Genomic DNA, 24,592 nt, shown 5'->3' on the forward strand with positions numbered 1-24,592 from the left:
TCGGTCCCGGAAGACATTTACAACGCTTGCACTTACAATGATGGATATATGCATATGTTTCTTATGCATAAGTATAGCAATTTAGTCTATATCCCCGTTTATTTTCATTAAATCATCAGAATACTTAAATCACTTGTATACGAAGTACGCCGGCATGTGATACGGGACGATCTGCCATTGTAACGATACCCCCATATTTCATGGTTACAAAACCAAACGTGCCGAGGTCCTCCGTTTGCCGAGTTGCTTTAAACTCCCCTCTTCTCCAGCTTTCTTCCTTTATTTCTTTCTATTATCCACTTGATTTTCGGACACATCATATATACAGAATGTCCGAGTTGCGATTTGATAACCAAACGGTGGTCGTCACCGGTGCCGGTGGTGGTCTGGGGAAAGCATATGCTCTTTTCTTCGCCTCAAGGGGTGCAAATGTCGTCGTGAACGACCTCGGTGTCTCTCACAAGGGTGAGGGCAAGTCGGGAAAAGTATGCCTTATACCTCCGAACTAGACAAACAGATACTGACAGCTACTCCAGGCCGCAGATGTCGTCGTCGAGGAGATCCGCGCCGCTGGCGGTAAGGCCGTCGCCAACTACGATAGCGTCGAGAACGGTGATGCTATCATCGAGACCGCTATTAAGGCCTTCGGCCGCATTGATATCCTGCTCAATAACGCTGGTATCCTGCGGGATATTAGCTTTAAGAACATGAAGGATGCCGACTGGGATTTAATCAACAGAGTCCACACCTACGGTGCATACAAGGTGAGCACCCTCGGAGACATAAAAACAAGCGCTTGAAACAGGAACTGATAGCCTTTTCTCTGGACAGTGCGCAAGAGCCGCGTGGCCTCACTTCCGCAAACAAAAGTTCGGCCGTATTATCAACACTGCCTCGGCTGCTGGTCTATTCGGCAGCTTCGGCCAGGCCAACTACTCAGCTGCCAAGCTCGGCCAGGTCGGTTTTACCGAGACTCTGGCCAAGGAGGGTGCCAAGTACAACATTATTGCGAACGTTATTGCTCCCATTGGTAAGCAAGCTAAAAACCCCAACGCATGAATTGGAAAAGCTAATCCTAAATTAGCTGCCAGCCGCATGACTGCAACTGTCATGCCACCGGATGTTCTAGAGAATCTTAAACCCGACTGGGTGGTTCCTTTGGTCGCTGCTCTCGTGCACTCATCTAACACCACTGAGACCGGTGGTATTTATGAGGTCGGTGGTGGTCACGTTGCCAAGCTCCGCTGGGAGCGAGCTAAGGGTGCTCTCCTGAAGACTGATGACTCCCTGACCCCTGGTGCTATCGCCCGGAAGTGGAACGATGTCAACGATTTCTCTCAGCCCGAGTATCCCACTGGCCCTGCAGACTTCATGGCCTTCTTGGAAGATGGCCTGAAGACGCCTAGCGCTCAGCTAGGAGAGGAGCCTGACTTCAAGGGTCGTGTTGCCCTGGTCACTGGAGGTGGTGCTGGTCTCGGCCGTGCATACTGTTTGCAGTTCGCTAAGCTCGGTGCCTCTGTGGTGGTCAACGATCTTGTTGACCCAGAGCCCGTTGTCGAGGAAATCAAGAAGCTCGGTGGCAAGGCTGTTGGAAACAAGGCCAACTGCGAGGACGGTGATGCCGTCGTTAAGAGCGCCATTGATGCCTTCGGCCGCATTGATATCGTGGTGAACAACGCCGGCATCCTGCGCGACAAGGCTTTCACCAACATGGATGATAACCTGTGGAATGCCGTTATTAATGTCCACCTCCGTGGTACCTACAAGGTGACCAAGGCTGCCTGGCCCTACTTCCTCAAGCAGAAGTACGGCCGTGTTGTCAACACTGCCAGTACCAGCGGTATCTATGGCAACTTCGGCCAGGCCAACTACGCTGCTGCTAAGCTTGGTATCCTGGGTCTTTCCCGCACTCTAGCTTTGGAGGGTGCGAAGTACAACATTAAGGTGAACACCATTGCTCCTAATGCGGGTACCAATATGACCCGTACCATTATGCCCGAGGAGATGGTCCAGGCTTTCAAGCCCGACTATGTTGCTCCCCTTGTGGTTTTGCTGTGCTCTGACATGGCTCCTGAGCCCTCCACCAAGGGTCTCTATGAGTGTGGTAGCGGTTGGTTTGGCCGTACCCGCTGGCAGCGCTCTGGTGGCCACGGCTTCCCCGTGGACGTCAAGTTGACCCCCGAAGAGGTAGTTCGCAACTGGAAGCAGATCACCAACTTTGATGACGGTCGCGCTGATCACCCCGAGGATGGCCAGGCCGGCGCGGAGAAGATCATGGCTAACATGTCTAATCGCGTGCACGGCGATGCCTCCAGCGAGAACGATATCCTCAAGAACATTGAGAAGGCCAAGGCCCTTTCGAGCGAGGGAACTCCCTTCAACTACGAGGACCGCGATGTGATTTTGTACAACCTCAGCTTGGGCGCCAAGCGCACAGACTTGCCTCTGGTCTACGAGAACGACGACCACTTCCAGGCCCTTCCCTCGTATGGTGTTGTCCCCTGGTTCAACACCACTACTCCCTGGAACATTGACGACTTGGTGAAGGATTTCTCCCCCATGATGCTGCTCCACGGCGAGCAGTACATGGAGGTTCGCAAGTTCCCCATTCCCACCGCCGCCAATACCCTGACCTATCCCAAGCTCATTGACGTCATCGACAAAGGCAACGCGGCCATCGTCGTGGCCGGGTACACAACGAAGGATGCCAAGACCGGTGAGGATCTGTTCTACAACGAGTCCAGCGTCTTCATCCGCGGCAGCGGCGGCTTCGGAGGCTCTCCCAAGCCGACTGCCGTGCGTGCCAAGGCTGCCACTGCTGCGTACAAGGCGCCGCAGCGCCAGCCTGATGCCGTGGTTGAGCAGAAGACCTCTGAGGACCAGGCAGCGCTTTACCGCCTGAACGGTGACCGCAATCCGCTCCACATCGACCCCGAGTTCAGCAAGGTTGGCGGCTTCAAGACCCCTATCCTGCACGGTCTGTGCTCGCTCGGTGTTTCGGCCAAGGCTGTCTTCTCCAAGTTCGGTCCCTACAAGAACCTCAAGGTTCGCTTCGCGGGTGTCGTCCTGCCTGGCCAGACCCTGAAGACTGAGATGTGGAAGGAGGGTAACACCGTCTTATTCCAGGCCACCGTTGTTGAGACTGGTAAGCCTGCCATTACCGGCGCCGGTGCGGAGCTCCTGGAGGGCGCTAAGGCCAAGCTGTAAAATATGAGATCTTTGGTTGAAGCGATGTTGACATTAGTAAAGCGAGCCGGCACAGCTGGGTCGGTCTGTTGCTTCTTTTTTGTATATACTACCTGTGCTTTTTGTTTTTAGTTTCCCCATGATGCATTTATCAGCCGCTATCTGATCTATTAACTATTCCTACATATGTACCTGTATGTACCGGATTTTAGGCCACAGTCGCGAATTTCCCGATCGGGGTGCCGCCGCTTTTATGAAGGCGCTCAGGCTCCTGCTCACTGAGTATTTCACAGCACGGGTGATCACTGTGAGCACTTAGCTTAGTAATGTAAAAATATTGCTAAAACGAGTATCTTAAATCACGTGATAGGTGGATCATTCATATGTGGTCCCGAACGGATGTTAGGGCCTAGTATATATACCGCTGCAGTGACAATCGGAGGTTCCGATTGTCCCTATGATCTTTTGGCCGAGTGGCTAAATGCTCTTATGTGATCAGCTAGGCGCAGCGGCCTAAGAAACCCTCTGGATTACAATTTTGTGTAATACTAGTCACGTGACCTTGTTTCTTTTCGCAAAAAGGTGGGTCCATACCTGATTTTTACTATATACAGGTTTTGAACCTTGAACACTAGAGGACTGCGTACTATAGGGGTTCACATTACTAGTGTATTCTAGTGCGAGTGTTGAGAAACCCAGCCAGTTCTTAGTAACTACGTGGGATCCAAAGGGAAGGCAAAAAAAGGCTTCTCAATGTCGATCCAGCCGGAATCTAAAGACTCTCTATTTTTATATGTGGTCAATCTAGCCAGCCAGGCCCCACTGCAACAGTACTTTCCAACCTACAGGACCCTAGACCGATCCAAAAGTACTGTTGCACCTAGACCAAGAAGATTAAAGACTACACCCACGTCTACAGAGGCACCCTCATTAATTGGCTCAATTTAACCGGATATCGCCTTGTTTGGAGGTGATAAAAATCCCCTAGGAATCTTAGCAGTAGTCTAGTAATATAGTAATACAAAATTTAGGGCTAACACAGAATATATGGCTCTTTTCACCATAGGAAGTGCAAATATTTAGTGGCGTTATATTATCAGCGTTATTGAACTCTTTGGACTACTCAACATCAATCGGAGCAGACCTGGAAATTATTTAATATATCCTCCTGATTCATTTTCCTTGTGGAATTTCTAGTTTTATTTCTCTGGTCGATCCATCAATTTTCAGGATATGCATAGACGTATTGATTAAAAGCCAAACCAACAAGCCTCAACCTCCTATTAATATTTTAATTAGGCTTGACAGTACTTCCTGAGGTACCTCCATATGAGCAAAGTCACGACCTACAAGATGATATGAAAAGAAAAAACCAACAACAACAACAAGCAAGAAGCGAACAAAAAGCAAAAAAGCAAAACGAAGCAGAAAAGAAATCAAGAACACGAGGCAAAATGTGAGCGGTGGTAAACCACTACACTAGAATAATCCCAACGTCCGTCATAGGGTCATCCTCTGCTGAAACGTCCTTAGACACGAAGGGGGGGAGAGAGATGACCTCTTGCATAATGTAGGTCAAGAGATCAACTACCTTACCGTAGTTTCTTCCGAGGGCTCGGTGGGAAACGGTTGTCCACTATTCATAAATCAGACACTTGCCCTCAGTAGTAATGGGATAATTGGACCATACCTCGCTGTCATTGTTTATTTGGTGAAAATGAAACTCATCTCCATCACTAGCCATGCCGTAGACAACTGTATTGACCTTTCTCAGGGTCTTACGTTCTTGGTGAACGATACCTAGGAGAAAAGGGGATGGTTAGAAAAGTACTGTTAGACATAGTCTATTAAGACATACCCATGTAGCCAAGGAGTTGGGCCTCCCCAGCGCTCACCATACCCTTCTTCTTGGCCTCAACGATAACCAGGTTAATCGCCTTTTCTGACATCGCACGGGTTTCTCCGTACCACAAAGTGTAATCCGCACGTCCGCTGGTTTTGTACTACCTCGTATCGTACAGGATCGCGCGAGAGGTCATGCAGGTTTCGTGTTCTAGGTTCAAGGGCCATTGCCTATGGTCGCTAGACGCAGAGACCTGATCCAGCACTGAGTATAGTAGAATGTCAATGACGCATCGTGCTGCTGTTTCTTTTTGAGTGCTGCACTAGCTGCCTCTTTGAACTATTCCTAACATTTCGACTATTAGATGTCAGTATGTGGTCACTGAGTTATTGTATCCATATGACCAGGCAGAACTGAGCAAAATCAGGGCAATATGTGGGAAAACGTAGGTTATTGGGATATAGCCTAGCCGAAAAGTACTTCCAGGGAAGGGACTTACGAGCACACTGTGGGAGAGGGGCTCCTGGAGGGGGATGCAACCACGGGGCCTGGTCTGTTGGGTTTGGCGTTAGGCGAAAAGCGACTTTTACTTCCTTTCGGGTCATTTTCCCAATGGGGACCTTTGGGAGAGGGAGTGATATCTGCCCATGTTGTTGTTCGGTTTTGGCTAGAAGTGCCCAGAACTCATCCTTTTGTTCTAGTCTCAGACATTCTTTGGCATCCTGGTATACCTGTTTCAACAAGAGGGAAGGATCCTTAAGTAAGTCTGAAGACGGGGATATGGGGGTCGGAAATTCTGATGTTGGCGAGGAATCCAAAGAGGAACTCGAAGATCCTGGAGACAAATGTGTACCCATCGGATACGACGATACAGGCGCCGAAGACATGGATTTCTGCGAAGAATATGAGGCTTTTCGGGGCATGATTGTGGGTTAAAATGGTTGTTGTGGGTTGGAAGACGAAGGGGAGGGAAACGAAAGAGGAAACAGATGGATGAGGGTGACTGCCACCGCGACCCAAAAAATTACCTCACCTCATCGACACTCTGGCCGCCTTCCTTTTTGTTCACAATTGGCAAAGAAGGCTTCGGAAAAACCTTAGTATTACCTCAGGTCTTGGTATCTAGAAAGCTTCGTACGCAATGTACCCCTTTAGCTGACAATACTTTTCGCGTGCTACATACATGTATCCGCCTCCTTTAGACGACTTCCTTTCATCAGGAGTGGGAGTTGGTTCATAAAAAAGAATACTACCACCTTCTTTCTCCTCCAATATCATTTAGCTCGCCTAACCATGAGGTATAAAAAGAAATATGTACTTTGTAGCAGTAGAGATGGGGATAAACGTACGATGTACAACATATCGGCACTTTGCTTTGAGAGCGCCGATCTCAGTCAGCCACCGAATGCGATAAATTAGCTTAAGGATAGAGAAAAGCAGAGAAACAGAAAAGACACAGAAGAGCAAAGCAAAAGCGATGCAGAACAAAGTGCAAGCCAAGCGAAACGGAAATATCAAAAAGAAAAATTATCATGCTTCCTTGAAAGAGACGTCTTCAGGAGGCAAATTCTCCCCAGAGGCTGAAGCAGGGGGAATGGCTTTTCGGGGGAGTAAATCAGGGCCGAGCGTTACACCCACAAAGTCCAAATGTACAACGCTGGTCCACAGAACCCACCCTTCCCATGACATCTGTAGGATAAAGAAAACAGAGGCATCGGTTTCGAATGCATTGCAAATCTCAACTTCCATGTTCGACGGGAGTGAGCGAACGGCTTTTGAAAAGTCATCCACAGCGTCTCGTTGTCCCTCAAGCGTCAGCTTCACCAGCACGTGATTTTGGCTCACTCCAGATAATGGCCGAGGGAGGCGGGATCGACTAGTATCACTGAACGCAAGGCTGATTGCTCTGGTGCCGCTAAACGTTTCAAACACGGCGTGGGGAGCATGCTTAGGCTTCTCGACTTGTACTTGCTGGTACCACTCAGCCGTTGTGAAATTCTGTTGGTTCTTAAACTTTTGGACGGCACGGAACAGTCTTTGGGTAAACGAAGCGGTATTTGAGCGTACGGACGCAATTTCTTGAACTCCACATGCCGCAATGATGTGAATGTTCGTTGTCGAGTTGGGCTGCCGTGCTGCAGCAGCCGCGTGGCAGCAATCGAGTATTACCAGAGAATCCACTGACTGTGCAGATTCCAGAGTACCTCTGATAGACCGCCACAGAATTCTTTTGTGACGTGACGTAAAGCACAAAGCATCATCATGAAGGCCACCATGACCAACATAAAAGAAAATGAACAGAGAGGGTAGTGACGACCGGATACATTGTCCAAGGAGTTTGTTGAGATTCTCTTGCAGGCTCCAGGCTGGTGTTTTGTCCGAATTCGGGATCACAAATCTGTTACATTGGACCCCAAGCGGTTTCAGAATTGATTCCATTGTCACCATATCATTCTCTGCGCCAGTTTCATCGTTTTCCCACCGGATCAATATGCCAATCTTTCGCACATGAAACTTGCTCCGTGCGGAAGCTACTTTCTTCAGCGCTGCTTCAAGGTCAGGAAGCTTTCTGGTCGAGACTGGTTTGGTTGGGAATGAGATGGGGATAGTGCTTGGGCTTGCGGCCGCAGGTTGCTTTGCGGGTGACTTTAAGCCTGGTAACTGCGACATCTTGCTAAGAGAACAAAATGTCAGCCTGTGTATAAAGTGAGGGGACTGATCTTAGCCTCACTTCTCGGTCAGATGAGACTAGCAGGGTTGTAGAAATCAGAAGGGTGATTGTTGTTTGGCAAAAAAAAAGTAGTAGTGCAAAAATCAGAAGGTTGATCGTTGTTTGAGGAAAAAAGCAAGGAGAGTTAGGAAAGGGGAGGAGGGTGGTGTTTATATCTGTGATTTTGCTGCCTTCCCAATTGGGCGACGGCGACCATCCATGGATTCCGTTGGTCCTGTCTTCTTTATTATTTCTATTGCTCTCTTGTTCATTCTATTGTCCTCTTGTTCATTCCTATTGTTAACTCATAACTCTCTCACCTTCAATCTCTCTCTACCCGCGCTTAAACTATGTAATAGCCCTGGAGGTAAGATACCGGAACTCTGGGGTAGTGATATACAAGAGCCTACAATGTATCCAATCAGTGGCACGCTAATCGCTCCACTCTAGGACGCCTAATTCTATAAATGAAATCATCCACTGCCCTTAGGATTGATCGTAGTATACTTTGTTAAGTATACATTACGGTGAAGTCCATGTCGCGGGATAGTCACTAGAATATTAGGCATAGATATTGTAGTGGGGAGCCTACCTCCCCACTACAATCAGTACATATCACCTTTTCTTGTTTTTTTTCTTTTAAATGTTGTTCAGGCGTTATGTTATATAAGCGAGCATTGGGATTTGAGGTTACTGTCGAAGTCCAAGGTCAATACATGGTGGAGACAGGGTAATTCACCCAGAATATCATATGACATTTGGTACCTAGCATGCTATACAAAAATGTATATTACAGTTAGTCATCGATGTCCGCATAGATTGTTGAAAAAGCGGGTTTTGTCATTTATGTTAGAGTCATCCATATCAGTCATTTTTACCATACATTGGTCGTACCACAGATTTCTGTCAGGTTCTTTAAAGGACATTTTCTGCCATCAAGAAAGGCATAGTTACTCTTTACATTCCATGGGCCCGGATCGGATGAGGTTTTATGGTTCTTACAATAAGGATTGCTAGAATAGGCATAGTAGTTTTGATTCTACTATGGTTCGTCCTACCCTGTCCTACCTCTATCAAGTCCCTAGGTCTGAATTTCTTCTTTCTTTTCTTTCCTTTTCATCAATATCTCTGCCTTTAACTTCAGCAAAAACTCTCACTTATCTTTTACCTTTACTAGGCCTTGACAACTCCCATGGGACTAGAAAAATTTCGGTCCCAGATTCTTAGTTAATCACTAATTTATTTTCGATCGATAATTTAAATATAGGCTATTCTACTCTAACTCCCTTAAAGGCTAAGGGGTCAGGGAGGTATAGCTATAGTTATATGGTTTATCTCGTTTCTAATAACCCCTAGGCAGGTTCGTTTTTAGTCTCGTTATTCTTATTAGATTCTTCTTATACTATTACGTTTATCAAGACTAGCTCTTTAAGCTTCTTAATCCTTTCCTCTTATACTCTTAGGTAGGGTAGCGGCTCGCTTATAGTGGCGGCTCACTTACCGATTACGTTAACTGAGCGGGTCTAATGATTATATAATAGTTAGGGGCGTGTTCAGTTTTACTCAGTAAGCAAACAGCGGCAAGGGGTGAGCACTAAAACAGAAAGGGAAAGCCATGTCGCGAGGCCTAAAATCCGGTATATATGTATGTCCGCTCAAGTGAATTATACTTATATTGCCCACGCAACGGCCACAAATGTACATCCGATCAATGTAGCGTTTAGTAAGGGGAATCAACTCTGGCATTCTATACCAGCAGTTGTATAAATATAGATTCTTTGCTATTTTAGTTTTATAGTTTGACATTGCGTGACGTATTCCCAAGGAGCATGCGATTGTTTAAGTGAATCGTACGGTGTAGATGATGTTTCAGCATGGCTTAAAGGGATCGAATCATATACTGTCGTGATATGGTGTAAGAGAAGGAACTGTCTATCTAGCAAATAGAAAGAACATTTAATGTCTAAGAGATCATAGAGTGATATCGATGTAAAAGGATATAAGAAAGGTGAAAGGCGGAAGATCGTCTTATGTAACAAATCCTCCATTCTTCACTGTTCAATTTAGGCTGCTTCCAATACATTATTACATATATCCCCTTTCCCTTTCTCTTCCCCTGACATCTTCTGACATCTTCTGATATCCCCTTGACACTTTCATCTTCCTAAACCATGTAAAGCCTACACAACCATGGTGCTCTCGCTGCCAGTTCCCGGCTTCTCCAGATCCTCCACATCCCGCCCCGCCGATGGCACGCAATCTAACCGAAAGTCAGCCTCCGGTTCTGAAACCAGCTCCTCGTCCAGTCGCAATGCCCGGAAGCCATCTCTAGGACAGACTGGCTCCTCTCCTCACAGCTACTCCATCACCCTCGAAGCACTACGAAATAACCCTTTTGGCAGTACCTCCAGATCCCGCGGCCCCGTCCAGTTCTCGGCCCACGAAACAGAGGAACACAAGCGGGAACAGGAGGAACTCAATACGGCACTCGAGACTCTGGTTCGAATATTCCCTGACGTACAGATAGAGGTATTCCGCGAGCTGCTGCTACGCTTTGACGGACAGAGCCGGTTACAAGTGTGTGTCGAGGAGCTACTCAGGCATAAGAAGAAATGGGTTTCGGGGCGGTGGAATCTCCCGGAAGGAACCACGGAAGCTGAGGCAGAGGGAATTGCTCGCACAGTCCCTGGAGACGAAAACTTCCCTCGACAAGACGTTGGCAATGGCGGCCTGGTCCCCCCCGAGGAGCGGTTTCGGTTCGATGAATACAAGGCCGCTGTGCGGATGGCTATGACAAGAGAATATAATGGCCTGAATAAGAGTACAGTGGAGGCTGTCCTCGCTGAAGTCAACTTCAGCTATGCTCGGGCTCGACCGACGCTTCGGGATCTGTCGCGTCGGACATGGCGCGCGACATTCAACAGCATGTTCCCGTCTTTCAGGCGAAAGAAGGACCGCGAAGAACATCCGCTTCTGGTCTGGCATCGTGGTGTAGACGGGGAGCTTGTTCCTGTTCTGAAGGAGACCGGGTGCAGCGAGCTGGATGCAGAGCTTCACGAGATGTTGTTAGCCCCGCTGTTGCGACAGAGGCGCGAAGAGCAGCATGATAAGGATTTCCGATTTGCCTCAGAGTTGAATGCGAAGGAAGCGCAAGAACTCAATGCCCTTTATGAATGCGAGTGTTGTTTCGCCGACGTGACATTTGAACAGATTGCGACATGTTCAACCAACACTCATATCATTTGTTACCACTGCATCCAAAGAACCGTATACGAAGCATTATTTGGGCAGGGCTGGGGCAAGTCTGTCGATTTAGAGCGCTCTACTTTGAAGTGTCTTGCGCCGTTGTCCATCGGGTCGTGCGAGGGATGTCTTCATCCGGAGATCGTCAAGCAGGCAATTATTCTCGACACGGCTGGCTTCGAGACATATCGCAAATTCGAGGATCGGCTCTCCTCTGAGGCGCTTATGAAGTCTCAGCTGAAGCTCGTTAGATGTCCATTCTGCTCCTATGCCGAAATCGACCCAGTCTACCACCCTTCGTCCCATGGTGTCCGCTGGCGGTTCCGTCGTGACGGTGGCATTATTCCTACGATTTTGATGACCCTTCTTCTCCTGGATCTTATCCCATTACTCGTAATCCCTGTTCTCATTCTGCTCCTTTTGGACCCGGCCACCGTAACAGCGGTCTTCGGAAATGCCATTCGCAACCTCTGTCTCAAGATCCGACCTAAACGATTCACATGTGCCAACCCCTCCTGCTCACGCACCAGCTGTATGACATGCCAGAAATCGTGGCGAGACCCACATGTGTGTCATGAGCCGTTACTCCTGGACTTGCGCGCTACCGTCGAGGCTGCCCGCACCGCCGCCGTGAAACGCACCTGTCCCCGCTGCTGCCTCTCATTCGTCAAATCTTCAGGCTGCAATAAACTCACCTGCGTCTGTGGTTATTCCATGTGCTACTTATGCCGCAAGGCACTAGGTCCACCTGTACGAACACCCGCGCCTGCCCGTGCCTTCCGCGGGTTCGATGCCTTCGATGGCCCGGGCGATATACCCGATGATACCTTTGACGAACAGGTAGTTGGCAACATGTCCGAGGATGACGAATTCGAAGAACCAGAAGGCTACAAACACTTCTGCGAGCACTTCCGCATCAACCCAGGGTCCCGCTGCACCGAATGTACCAAATGCAATCTATATCAAGCAGAAGACGAGGAAGCGGTCGCCCGCCGCGCAGGCGAGAAAGCCGAGCGTGAATGGCGGATCAGACAAGGTGATTCCGGTGCCAGCAACCCAACTTCGACAGCTGGGTTCCGCAACGTGAATCATGATCTCTCGGCAGGGGCCGATGGCCACTCCACGAATGGCCGCGCGACGGCTTCAATTTGGGACTTGCAGCTTACCTCTTCGACTAAGCCGTGGGCTTACTGGCTCAGTGATGTGTGGGCTGATGGACGGTGGAAACTCGAGGGTCAGGCTTTTGCGGACTGGATTGTGGAACGGGTCATCGAAGTTGACGATGTATGATCCCGGGTCTACGTTCGGCTACACCTTTGAGAAGATTTTTTTTCGCCTTGCTTTTTATTTCGGGCTGCATCTTGCAATAATGGCGCTTGGTTTATTTTTTGCTTTTCAACCCCCGGTACTCTATGCAGAGTATCTGGGGTGACGTGCAGTCAATCTTATTTGTTTGGAGGGTTTCAGACGGTATGATGATTGATGACACTCCCTACTTCTGTTTGATAATTGTGTGACTTCTTACTACCAAGATGTAGCGAGGACCCTTACTTTCTTTTTAATGCAGATCTTGATTTTGAGACCAGTGTCTTCTACTCCTAATTGAATAAAGGTAAGCTGTCTTCTCTCTCTTCGGGTTTCAATATGTCAAGTCTTTGCTTCCAATTCCGAGGGATTTGTAATCAATCTTCTGCCAGTATAACTATCGCATCAAATGTGAAGTTATTCATTGTGGTATACACAAAATGCTTCATCCCCCAGGTATTTCAGGTATCTCAGGTGTTTCAGGTATTTCGCATCGGATCAGAGAGCCGCTGGTCCTCTTTCAGCCAGCCATGCTTGATCGCCCCGTCCTCCGCAATGTGTCATCGCCGTGAGGAAGCTCTAAAATCGTCGGTCATACTCCCGACACCAGTCGTCCAGGCCTTTAGGCCAGTATTCTGGCTTTTCGATCAGGAGCAACCAGGATGGTGCGGAGGAAAATTCTACCGGGGCTGCCGATAGTAAATGGGCTTGTGCTATTATTAGCACTGAGATCATGCACGGCACATTATATTATTTCTATTGAAGTGAAAGGAACTGAAACAATGGTCTATATGCTTTTATCAGCCAAAGTCTCCATAGAGTGCCCCGGCTTTTCGTGAGCTCTCAGACGATTAGACCTAGCTCTCTCTTTTTTCTTCGTCCAGCTCTCCATTGATTCGCTTTTTTCCTTCTTCCTTCAAAGCTTGATCATCGGCTCGGTTCAAACCAACCTGTGGCATCAACAAAGCAGCCAAAAAGAAAGCAAATGTCGCAAGGGATGCACCAACAATGAAAATGATACGGAAGCCCTTTTGATATGCCGGTGTCAGCACTTTACGGACATGCTCAGAATCCTCTGCAGATAACCTTGATAGATAGCTCTGTGGACTTGAGAGAAGAGAGCGGGACTGAGATTCGTCGAGATTGAGGACCGAGATGGACGACGAGACAATATTATTTCTATATTGGTTAACAAGAGAACCAAAAAAACAGAATTGAAAGAATCCTTACATGATAGTTCCAGCGACGGCGAGACCGAGAGTACCGCCGAGGTTTCGTATGAAACTGCTCACGGTTAGCTCTATAAAATGACTGACATCACCATGGGTGCCACTCACTTCCTGAATGAGGTTATCACAGCCATATCCCGTCTTTCGACACCGGCTTGAACGGCAATGAGAGAGCTATAATGAATTAGTTTAATTCATTTGACTAGGATAGGAAGTCACATACGGCTGAAGAGTATTTCCAACCCCGACACCAGTCAGGATGCCATACCCAATCTGCTTTCCCAACCCCGAATGCTGATCGAGTGTCGAGAAAAGACCAAGACCAACAGCCCAGATAATCCATCCAAAACAGATGCATTCACGGTAGCGACCGACCCAGTGTACAACAAGACCAGAACCTGTACTGCTGATAGCTGTGGATGAAGTCAGCATAGCAACGCAACCAAGAAGAAGAGGACTCATACTTTGCATGAGGGTAATAGGGAGCAGCATTGCAGCCGCTTTTACCGTCGAATATCCAAATACCAGCTGATAGAAGGTGGGAATATAGTAGATTTGCACCAAAAAGTTCCACCCGTTGATGAACATAGTCAAACATGCGCCATTCACAATCCTACCCTGGAAGATATGCATAGGAACCAACGGTGTCGAAGTACCCTTCCACTGCCACGCAATAAAGGCAAGAGAGATGGCGAACCCAACGACCAGAGTCGCAATAACATGTGCTGAGTTCCATTCATACTCACCACCACCCCAAGTCAAACCAAGCAGCAAGACCGAAGTTCCCCCGAGAGCAAGAAGGGCACCAAAGAAATCAATTGCCTTCAGCTTAACTTTCCAGTTGCCAGTAACTTTCCGAAGGGGCATAAAGAAAAAAACAGCCAGCGTAGTTAATGCAGTGAGAGGTAGATTCAAGCGGAAGATCCATCGCCACGAGTCTTGTGAAATGGAGGCTAGTGCACCTCCAATGATAGGGCCAATGCCATTGGCAATAGCAACAACGGCACCTAGAATACCTTGATATTTGCCTCGTTCACGAAGAGGAACAACGTCGCTGACGATCATTTGTGCGACTGTCATAAGACCACCGCCACCAACTCCAGTGAAAGCACGGAAGACAATCAATTGCGTGGCTGTCTGCGCAAGGGAAGCTGCCAATGACCCGAAGAAAAAAATAGCCAGGCCGACGAAGAGCACAAGCTTGCGAGACCAGATGTCGGATAGTTTTCCATATAGTAGTTGGAAACATGTTGATGTTCTGTGTCACGAGTGTTAGTATCGTGAATGCAAGAGAAAAAAGACTACTCACACGAAGTAACCGCCCGAAATCCAGGAGGTCTGGTCGCTGGCTCCCAATTCATTTCCTATGATAGATAAACTGGCCGCCAGCGTCGTCTGGTCCATCAATGCCAGAAGATCAACGCTAGAACATGCCAGGAAGATCTAGGGGCTGTCGTTAATTGGGCCAGATATTGCTTGTTACTGTATCTACTAACCGTGATGATGGTGCGCTTAGGCACGTAATTAGTTTGTTCGTTGAAGGTGACATTAGTCCCATTCTTCTCAACTGCAACAGCCTCTGTTGAGTTTGAATTTTCCAGTACCCCTGTCATGGCGTATTGATATCATGAAGGGATAGGAAAGTAAACAGCCCAGATATGCGGTAGAAAGAGAGAAAGCAAAAAAGAGAAGAGCCCAAGCGGACTAATCAATTTCATCTATTCACATTCGTCATTCACTGATTCATTGATCAGCGTTTAGTTTGAGCACCTTGACAGAAGATCTGCGCATTAGAGTTGGCAAAACTTCTCAAACACCCTCAAGATACCCGCCCCTTTATACCATGTACCTCGGAATACGGGAATATTTTCAGCTGATAGAAACTAAAGGTGAGGACCTTTGTGATCATTGAATCAATTCTAGAGGACCTTGTCAGACTATGTGACATGTGAGAAATCAGATTCAAGAACATCGCAAGGTACGACGTCAAGAATACCAGAGCATGACGCAGCCACAGTACGAATTATTCCGTTTTCAACCATTCTATATCCAATTCCTGTGACAAAGAGGCTTACCTTCATCCGTACAGAGAGTCGGATCTACACTTGGGCCGTGTCAATATCCCCGAGATCGCTCATGCGATTTCCTTGTTCATCATTTTAGCAAATCTCCAAGACTTCAGCGTCCATTCATGGCATTTGACCCTCATATTAGTCGACTCAGTAGTGGAGTACGAGTAGATCTTACTCACTACCTCTTGGACGCCAAGGAAGACGCAACAGGATGGAGGGGAGGGGCAAAGGATGAACGCTGTAGAATTTATTCTGTATAATTGCCCAGAGTGACCCGGGATTTTCTTCCCTTATATCTGCTTTCGTCACTCGAGGAGATTGTATGCTACTCGACTAGTATCAGCATCTATATCTCGCACCAAGTGTGTTTCAACAATATGGTCAATTCTTCCGAGAAAATAACCAATATGAACGAGCACAATGTATACTTCGGCATTGACTCGTTGAAGAAGTACTTCGATCCGGACTGTCAGCCTCCTTTGCCTCTTGTAGAGCTGCCACCTCATTTGAATCCTTATCACCAAGATGGGGTACGGATATATGCCAAAATGATGACCATGCATCCGACTAACAACGTCAAGGCAATGCCAGGTGAGAAATTCCCGAGAGAACACCGAGCATCAATTGCAAGCTAACACGAGACCAGCATTGAACATGCTGGAATCAAGTGTTGTGCCCGGCGAGACGAACCGGATCATCGAATACAGCTCCGGATCAACAGTGATTTCGATGTCAATGGTCGCCCGAGTCATGCACGGAGTAAATGACACCCGGGCCTTCCTGAGCAACAAAACCAGCGATGCAAAGCTGAAACTGATGCAATTCTTCGGTCTCGACATTACCTTGTTCGGTGGACCATCTCAACCAGAGCCATTGGACGAAAGAGGTGGCATTCAAAATGCCCGAAGAATGGCCCTGGAGTCAGAAACGATTGTCAATCCCAATCAATACGAAAACAACAACAACTGGCAGTCCCATATCCGATGGACCGGTCCGCAGATCTTCAAGCAGCTGCCTGAAATAAACGTTCTCTGCGCTGGTATGGGAACATCTGGTACCATGACCGGTCTGGGGACCTATTTCAAAGACGTAAAGCCATCTGTCTACCGACTTGGTGTTTGTACAGCCCCTGGTGACCGGGTACCTGGTCCCAGATCATATGCTCTAATGCGCCCTGTTGAGTTTCCTTGGAGAGCAGCCGTGGATACCATCGAAGAAGTTGGCTCGGCCGAATCCTATACTCTCTCTCTAAACCTATGCCGAGAAGGATTGGTCTGTGGTCCATCATCCGGGTTCAACCTTCAAGGTCTCTTTCAGACGTTGGCAAAGCGCAAGGCTGCGGGAACTCTATCTGAGCTCGCAGGGCCAGATGGCACAACCCACTGCGTCTTCCTCTGCTGCGACCTACCATATCAGTACATCGACGAGTACTTCCAAAAGCTAGGCGAGGAGCAATTTCACCCAATCCGGAACGAGGTAAATACCCCCTATATGACGTGTTGGCGTCTTAACGAGTCTTGGAAATAGAACAAGAGTTGACCTATCTACTATTTACCAGCGCCTGACAAAAGTTGACCTGCACCGATATGACGAGAGCTGGGAGCGGGATGCGTTAGATGTCTTACCGCAGTTTTATGGATCACCGCGATCGCTTGCGCAAAGCCTATTGAGCGAGATTGTCCTCAAGCCGCAGAATCACGTTCTGGACTTGCGCCAAAAAAATGATTTCCACGCGTGGCACCTCCCCGGATCGATACATCTGCCATTGTCTAGTGTTCGACCTCACAGCCCGTCACCGTTCTCGGATCCAGGTGTTCTGGAGGCACAATGGGCGGAGCTAGAGAAGATCTTCAATGATGACGTCTTTGTCTCAGATCTGAGACGGCATCAAATCCTCGTGGTATGCTACGATGGGGATTCGGCACGCGTGGCTACTAGCGTTCTTCGGGCGAAAGGCCTCGAAGCAGACAGCGTGCGTGGAGGCCACCGTGCGCTGAGGATGTATGGAATCGGGAATGAGAGCCCGATCTCCGTTGAGAAGGGGCCTATTAAGGCCACTGTTTCTGTGGCAGCGGTTCCCCTTGAACAGAGAACCTGAGACCCAGGACCGTAGCGCAATCGACTGGGAAAATGCGGAATGTAGGGTTGGATTTGCCATGTGAAGCGCTAGTCCCGATGCAGACATCTTGTACCTCGTTTTTCCCCCTTCTTTTCTTATTTTCTTGGTCTTGTTTTCAATTACTTCATCGATTTGGTTCATTGTTTGGCGCATACTACCCTATGACTCTTTCAATGAGAATATTGTTTTGACTCCTTTTCTACATCTTCCCACGCGTAAGAGACCAGTGTCCACCTTGTCTCTCCGCATGCGTTGAATAGCTCGCATTTGAGAGAATCCCGGAATATTCGGAAGTCATGCAAGGACATGCATGATGTATGATATTTGACGAGGGGTGCTGACCCCCACACGGTGTCAGATGTCAGATCCAATTTATATCAAGCGCAAATGTGCTCTAGTCCAATTAGCCTGTGATATTCCAACCAACCACGAGTCTCTGAATGATTCCAGGCCCCATATCTCTATGAAATGTGCTCAATTGTGAGCAGATCCCCTCGGGTGATCGCTGGGAATAACTGAAATGACTAGAATGTTAATTCAAACCCCCTCGACAGGTACAAGGAGAATAAAGGAGATATCCCGTTTTCGGTTCCGCCACCCAAAAACAAACTTGCTCCAGATCTGTCGATCATACCTTATGTATTCCATGATATCTGTATTTCCTTGACCATACATTGTAGGTATTGGTATCACTTATTTTCGGTCACACAAAATGATGGACATGAAGATGGCCGAGGGCACACCCTGGCTCGATCAGCCGGTGATGCTTCATTCGTCTCGCGCCGACAAGTGCAAGCTGACCGAGTCTCAATGTCTCTATCGCAACTATCACTGGCGATACTGGTATGCATGTTCTTCCGAGTCACCTCCATGTATGTGTGCTTATCGGAAATCTGTTCTAGGTACCAAGCCGACCATGTTTACGCATTGAACACCGTCTACTTCATGTGTGCGGTGATTGGGGTGTTCGCGATCTCGAACTTGCTTGTACGATTCGCTCCAGATAGAGTGAAACGGACCAGACCATGGCGCATGTTCACCTCTGCCTCACGATACCTTTCTTATCGTGGATATCGATTGCCTGCGCTGCGATATTGGTCTCCAGCATTAGGGGTGGTGATTCTAGGTGCTGTAGGCGCTGTCTTCTTCTTCGGTGGGTGTCTTGGACTTGCGAGGATGTGACGGGGATGGTGGTTGACTTCTTTATAGCGATGACACTCGGCCCGCAACCTTATTACTGGCCAACAGATGCTTCTTATGGAAGTAGTCCTCCGATTGCGACTCGATCGGGCTGGATGGCTCTTGCGCTGCTTCCATTTGTACTGTGGGTGTTGGATTCGGAGCATACAAGTCGGTTGCTGACCTTCTTTAGGGCACTGAGCACGAAAGCTAACATGATCTCTGGCGTGACCGGTATTCCGCATGAGAAACTTCAAGTGTTTCACCACTGGACTAGCTATGCGATGTTTGTGTTGGCCTTGATTCACACCTTCCCTTTCATCATATATCATATCTGGAAGGGGGATATGATGTATCAGTGGAAGACAAGTGTCGTTTACTGGACAGGGGTTGCTGCTCTCATCTCACAGACATATTTAACCCTCATGTCTTTGCCATTTATTCGGTAGGATCACACCTACCTAGCTTGACTACTAGAAGACTAACTCTTCCACAGCAATCGATTCTACGAATTCTTCAAAGCCACGCACATCTTCGTGGCAGTGGTATTTGTCGTGTTTTTCTTCCTTCACTGCGATTTCCGGCTCTCTTCTTGGTAGGTTCGACTGCAATAAGCCCCATGATGACCTCGCATTAACATATATCAGGGACTACTTCATAGCCTCAGGCGTGATCTATTTCTTAAGCATCATAGCCAGTCACATCCGTACCTATCTAATGCACGGCATCCACAACGCGACCATCGAACTCGTCCCTAGCGGTCTTGTCCGCGTTGCAGTCCCATCAATCATCAAATGGACACCAGGCCAGCACGTATTCGTGCGCTTCCTCACATCAGACTTACACCTACTCACCGCCCACCCCTTCACCATCTCCTCCGCATGTCGCAATCCAGACGAAATAGGAAAAGCCTCAGAACTAGTATTCTACATCAAAATCCGCAGCGGTGTCACCGGACGCCTTGGAGCAATGGCATCTAAGAATCCAGGCTGCACGAAGAAGATATTAATGGAGGGACCATATGGCGGCGTCAGCGAACCTCACATGGCGCGATTCGACACGATTTTAGTGATAGCCGGCGGCTCGGGAGGCGTGTTTTCACTAGCCATGGTAGACGAAGCACTCCGGCTGACGGGGATAAACGCACCGGCAGGCGAGAAACAAGCACTGTCCCGCCGGAACCTCCAAGTCGTCTACTCGACGCGCGACCACGCTATGGTAGACTGGTACATCGATGAGATCAAATCACGGCTGTCTGAGTCGGACATGTTATCCGCGCAGTCGAACAACGGATTCGAGACTGCGGTATCTGTGCACATAACTGACCCGCAGGGATTGGGAATTTCTTCTGCTTCGGAATCTGACGATGTTAAGAGCACGTTTGGTAAGGTGCCGCCGGCTGAGATTACCACTGCGGGGAGTTTCAGTTTGAATGTTCACCGCAATGCTCGGCCTGATATTCCTAGTTTGGTTGCGCGCACTGTTGCCATGGCACATGTTCAAGGGACACATCTTCAGAAGAAGCAGCGGGTTGGGATTTTGGTTTGTGGTCCTGCTTCTATGCTACATGATACTCGGAATGCGGCGGCTTTGGCGCAGGCCAGGGTGTTTGGGGGTGAGATTGAGGAGTTGTATTTGCATTCCGAGCCTTTCGTGTAAGTCTTTGGTTTCCTTGCTATATTATGACTATTGGCTAACTGGTTTCTACAGGTGGTGAGTGCTATTTGATACAGAGTAGCATCTGCTGGATTGATCTTACTCTTTCTCTTCTCTTCTACCAGTTTATTTATTGCTTCCAATTACATACGTTTCCATCTAAGACCTATGATTTGCTGCAACCAAAAAGAATCGCATAATTATCTCAGAAAAGGAGCAATATCCAAAGAAATCCAATTTATTAACGGCCAAGACCCTCTAAACCAGTCTAGAGCCCGAGTCTATATAAATCCTAGGTTAATACACGGAAATGTGAGTATGAACTAAATAGTACAGAAAGATATAAGAACAATCACCGGCCAGATATAAAACAAAGTCTGGGGATATGAAACACCGGGGCCAAAGCCCAAAAGAACAAAGACGCCGAACATTGATCCCATAAGGCTGAGTGGAGAGACGAGAAAAAACGTGAGACCAAAGATCAACCAAGAAATGCAAATCTAAACATTAAACAAAATCAAAACGAAGAGATCGTCAGGTCATTAACCCATCAAATCCTACCTTCCACGCTTGTCACAAGGATGAACATATTTTCTTCCTCTTTGGATCCTTGAGATCCAATCAATGCCAAATCACTCTCCTCTCTCGATTCTTCTCATCAACGAATCCCTCATCCGCACATTGACCACACCACCAACACCGTATGCAGGAACAATCTTGCCCATGCGCGCAAAACAACTAGGCACATAATCGCGACGAATTCGCGCCAAACGGTCTGTCCAGTGCAGGCCACCGGCCGGCTGTCGGTTATACAGATCCAAACCGAGGAGGTGCATGGGTGTACTAGCGAACTGCATAGCAGCGGGGCAGGCAAATTGCGCGATGCTGGATTTCATTGTTGGGCTTGAAGCGAGGAAGTCTGGGACCGAAGGGGCGATGAGGGCGGGGATATTGAAAGAAGCCCAGATTGTGATGCTGTCGCGGAGACAGAACAGGGCATAGGAGACTTTTGGTATTTGGAGGTTTGGTGCTATGGGTGCAGAGGGAGCGCATGGTGCGCGCAGAGCGGAGCTGTACTTCTGCGCGACTGGATTTGTATTTACGGTGACGTTTGATTCGGAGGGAGGAGAGGCGCCGAACATTTTGGCGAAGCGCGCATCTTTGTAGACGCAGATTGTCATGTTGACTATCGTTGTTGCGAAGAACTTGGGGAGGCCTGTGTCAATAACGTTATAGGGCTGATGGTGTGTTGTTGATCGGAGGGTGTCGATTGCGTTTGCTGTGAGGTAAGTCGAGGTGTACAGGGTGTAGATGAGGATGAATGGAGTGCTGAAGAAGAAGCCGCAAGGTCGAGCGACCATCGATCGGAGCCCATTGTTGATCGTTTGGCGGATTGGGAAGCCTTTCGAAGCCTTTTCCATAATTGCACTAGAGGAATTAGTCTTCTTTTCGGTAATAGCACCTAAGAACTATCGTAAGTCACTTACCGATCAATGATGGTGATCAATGGACAGGTCAGCGCACCGGCTGTTGCTGCACTAGCGACATCGACACCGATTCGCTTGCCCAGGTCCTTGGTATTCCATGTTGAAGCTGTGGAGCGTTTGCTTGGTGCCTGTCCTTGACATTCCTGACCCTGTTCCTTTACTGTGGCCATTGTAAATATTGTATCTTGTACAACAGCATCCCGATTCGTGCTCATGTAGTATAGACGAGAAACAAGTTATGCATTGAGTAAAACTGTACACATGATAAGGTCAAATGAGACAAAATGAATTACGAATAAGATCTGGGGGAAGATTTATATCTATCGTTGATCTCCCCCAGTTTCGGACGACAATGAACCGGCCGCGGTCCGGCGCCGACCCTCCGATGCCGGCCTAGCTTGTCGGCTAAACGCTGTTCCGTTTTATACAGGCAGGTGTGTGTATATCATTGTTTTTGTGTACATTGCCAAGATAGATACAATGAACTATAGGTTTGCTTCATTATACTCTGACTCTCATTTTAAAATCACCCAACGCCATATACCAAGATCTTAACTACATATCTAGCGAGCTACAATACCATCCATAGTGACATGGACCGCTCCAGCTTGAACCAACTGAGATAAAGGTTAGCAGAAATTCGACTTATGCAAGGGACACACATAATACATACCGCTCGTTGCAAGTCATCAATCAGGTCATCCACATCCTCAATACCAACACACAACCGGATCAAGTCTTCAGGGAAAGCGCGCTCCGCCCGTGTCTTCGCATCAATGCTGGCATGACTCATACGGCACGGCATACTGATCAGACTGTTGACACAGCCAAAGCTGACACTGATAGCCCAGATCTTGGCGCTCTCCACAATGCGCTCGCTAATGGCCGTGTCACCGGTCTCGAACGAGAGCACAGCACCGGCGCCCCGCGCCATGGACTTGTGGAGTTCATATTGCGGGTGGGACCGCAGACCGGGGTAGCGCATCTTGAAGCCAAGGGACTCAAGGAACTCGGCAATGCGCTGCGCATTGCTCTGCTGTTGTTCCATGCGGACCTTCAACGTCTTCACGCCACGCAGCAGCAGCCAAGAGTCGAACGGCGACAAGCCACATCCTGATGCGTTGATAGGGAAGTATAGGCGTTCTCCGAGCTGCAGGTCGTTCACGGCAATGACACCGGCCATCAGGTCGTGGTGGCCGGAGAGGTATTTGGTACCACTCTCGTAGACTACATCGGCACCGAAGTCTAGTGGGTTTAAAAGAAGGGGAGACATCATAGTGTTGTCCACAGAGACAATGCAGGCTGGGTTGGCTTCGTGCGCGGCGGTAGCAATTTTTCCGATATCGACGATCTTGATCAGCGGGTTTGTGGGTGTCTCGAGCAGCACCATGGTTGTCTTCGAGCTCAGGACCTCCTGGACCTTCTCAACCTGTGTGGTATCGACGTGGTGCACGATGATTCCACCGTTGGTCGAGAGGAACTTAAGCAGACGGTTGGTGCCGCCGTAGAGGTCGTCACCAGTGACCACCTCGTCACCGGGACGGAGAAGTCTTGTGATCACGTCCAAGGCTGCCATACCGGAGGTCACCACCAGGGCGCGCCGTGCCGACATGATCTTGGCCAAGTGACGCTCAAGATGTGTGCGAGTGGGGTTGCCGGACCGTGTATAGTCATACTCTCCACCGCCGGCGTTGGAGGTTTGTTTGAAGGTAGCACTCTATGTGATAATAATCAGCATTTATGTCCAATTGGAAGTAATATTCTATCACCGGGTGTGGATATGTACCTGATAGATAGGAACGCTGCTGGCATTGTATTGGTCACTGCCCTCGGTGAAGACCAGTTCGGTGGCAATATTGTACCGGCGACCGGTATGAGGGCTGGACGGGGCAGGGGAAGGTGGAAGGTCATTGCCTGACAGGTCAACCTGAGGGAAACCCTTCTTTACACCGCTGGATGACCCCGAGGCGGCATTGGGAATTCCGGATCCTGACGCCGACATCGTTGTAGCGGGGCAGAAAGACGGGAGAGAGAGTGTGTGTGTATATGGAGGGTAATTGAGGTGAATTGAAAGCAAACAAGACTCAAAAGATGCGAATATGCCGAAAGAGAAAGGGGGAATAGGAACAAAAATCAAAAAGAAACCGAAGAAACCCCAAGCAGTTCACATCTTCTCTCCCCCCGGACCAAGCTGACTCGTCCACGTCGGCGCTGATTCGTCGAGCCACGGCCATTGCGATCTCGTCATCCGCTAGTCCCGATTAGGCATGCAGGTATGTGGAGTTTTTATGAGTCAAACAATCTACGTTGATTAACTAACTAGTTCACGAAGTTTGTTAGTTATGTCCATGGTGATTATGGAAGAGTTGTACATAGATTGAGAGAGGCAATGCCCAATGTGAAAATGGAGACTTTAATATCAATGTTAGTATAGCTTAGCTAGACATCTCAAGGCTTGCTTAAATTTATTTTGATGGTTTCCATACTGCTAGCGAAGAGATATATCAATCGAAATTCAATTGGAAGCTATGTACGGATATATGACTATTATGACTAGCCAACT

At 48.4% G+C, this 24,592-nt stretch overlaps 9 protein-coding genes across 9 annotated transcripts; 4 read left to right on the plus strand and 5 right to left on the minus strand.

Annotated features, from left to right (window-relative positions):
- Positions 1-329: 329 nt before the first annotated feature.
- mfp (putative peroxisomal multifunctional beta-oxidation protein (MFP)) lies at positions 330-3,207 on the plus strand (the record flags this gene model as incomplete). Its single annotated transcript, XM_039070719.1, has 4 exons — positions 330-485; positions 537-764; positions 832-1,030; positions 1,085-3,207. The coding sequence occupies 4 exons, from the start codon at positions 330-332 to the stop codon at positions 3,205-3,207; spliced, it is 2,706 nt and encodes a 901-aa protein (XP_038931116.1).
- A 1,453-nt stretch (positions 3,208-4,660) lies between these two features.
- On the minus strand, positions 4,661-5,952 carry LCP9604111_3162 (uncharacterized protein; the record flags this gene model as incomplete). Its single annotated transcript, XM_039070720.1, has 5 exons — positions 4,661-4,822; positions 4,877-4,986; positions 5,045-5,178; positions 5,380-5,386; positions 5,529-5,952. 5 exons carry the CDS (start codon positions 5,950-5,952, stop codon positions 4,661-4,663), a joined length of 837 nt encoding a protein of 278 aa, XP_038931117.1.
- A 607-nt stretch (positions 5,953-6,559) lies between these two features.
- LCP9604111_3163 (uncharacterized protein) lies at positions 6,560-7,699 on the minus strand (the record flags this gene model as incomplete). Its single annotated transcript, XM_039070721.1, has 1 exon — positions 6,560-7,699. One exon carries the CDS (start codon positions 7,697-7,699, stop codon positions 6,560-6,562), a length of 1,140 nt encoding a protein of 379 aa, XP_038931118.1.
- Positions 7,700-9,929: 2,230 nt separating this feature from the next.
- Positions 9,930-12,272, plus strand: LCP9604111_3164 (E3 ubiquitin-protein ligase; the record flags this gene model as incomplete). Its single annotated transcript, XM_039070722.1, has 1 exon — positions 9,930-12,272. The coding sequence occupies one exon, from the start codon at positions 9,930-9,932 to the stop codon at positions 12,270-12,272; it is 2,343 nt and encodes a 780-aa protein (XP_038931119.1).
- Positions 12,273-13,144: 872 nt separating this feature from the next.
- Positions 13,145-15,129, minus strand: LCP9604111_3165 (MDR family MFS transporter; the record flags this gene model as incomplete). The annotated part of the gene is made up of 7 exons (XM_039070723.1): positions 13,145-13,466; positions 13,518-13,571; positions 13,625-13,690; positions 13,740-13,929; positions 13,981-14,774; positions 14,826-14,959; positions 15,013-15,129. 7 exons carry the CDS (start codon positions 15,127-15,129, stop codon positions 13,145-13,147), a joined length of 1,677 nt encoding a protein of 558 aa, XP_038931120.1.
- Positions 15,130-15,995: 866 nt separating this feature from the next.
- LCP9604111_3166 (putative cysteine synthase B) lies at positions 15,996-17,686 on the plus strand (the record flags this gene model as incomplete). Its single annotated transcript, XM_039070724.1, has 3 exons — positions 15,996-16,179; positions 16,235-17,064; positions 17,147-17,686. 3 exons carry the CDS (start codon positions 15,996-15,998, stop codon positions 17,684-17,686), a joined length of 1,554 nt encoding a protein of 517 aa, XP_038931121.1.
- A 733-nt stretch (positions 17,687-18,419) lies between these two features.
- Positions 18,420-20,603, plus strand: LCP9604111_3167 (ferric reductase family protein; the record flags this gene model as incomplete). Its single annotated transcript, XM_039070725.1, has 7 exons — positions 18,420-18,550; positions 18,610-18,860; positions 18,917-19,031; positions 19,080-19,331; positions 19,383-19,481; positions 19,534-20,541; positions 20,597-20,603. 7 exons carry the CDS (start codon positions 18,420-18,422, stop codon positions 20,601-20,603), a joined length of 1,863 nt encoding a protein of 620 aa, XP_038931122.1.
- A 571-nt stretch (positions 20,604-21,174) lies between these two features.
- LCP9604111_3168 (uncharacterized protein) lies at positions 21,175-22,199 on the minus strand (the record flags this gene model as incomplete). The annotated part of the gene is made up of 2 exons (XM_039070726.1): positions 21,175-21,970; positions 22,030-22,199. The coding sequence occupies 2 exons, from the start codon at positions 22,197-22,199 to the stop codon at positions 21,175-21,177; spliced, it is 966 nt and encodes a 321-aa protein (XP_038931123.1).
- Positions 22,200-22,592: 393 nt separating this feature from the next.
- Positions 22,593-24,031, minus strand: LCP9604111_3169 (cystathionine beta-lyase STR3; the record flags this gene model as incomplete). The annotated part of the gene is made up of 3 exons (XM_039070727.1): positions 22,593-22,646; positions 22,703-23,746; positions 23,816-24,031. The coding sequence occupies 3 exons, from the start codon at positions 24,029-24,031 to the stop codon at positions 22,593-22,595; spliced, it is 1,314 nt and encodes a 437-aa protein (XP_038931124.1).
- Positions 24,032-24,592: the final 561 nt, after the last annotated feature.

Source organism: Penicillium roqueforti, assembly GCF_015533775.1.
Source record: "Penicillium roqueforti strain LCP96 04111 chromosome Unknown scaffold_04, whole genome shotgun sequence".
Classification (NCBI taxonomy): domain Eukaryota; kingdom Fungi; phylum Ascomycota; class Eurotiomycetes; order Eurotiales; family Aspergillaceae; genus Penicillium; species Penicillium roqueforti.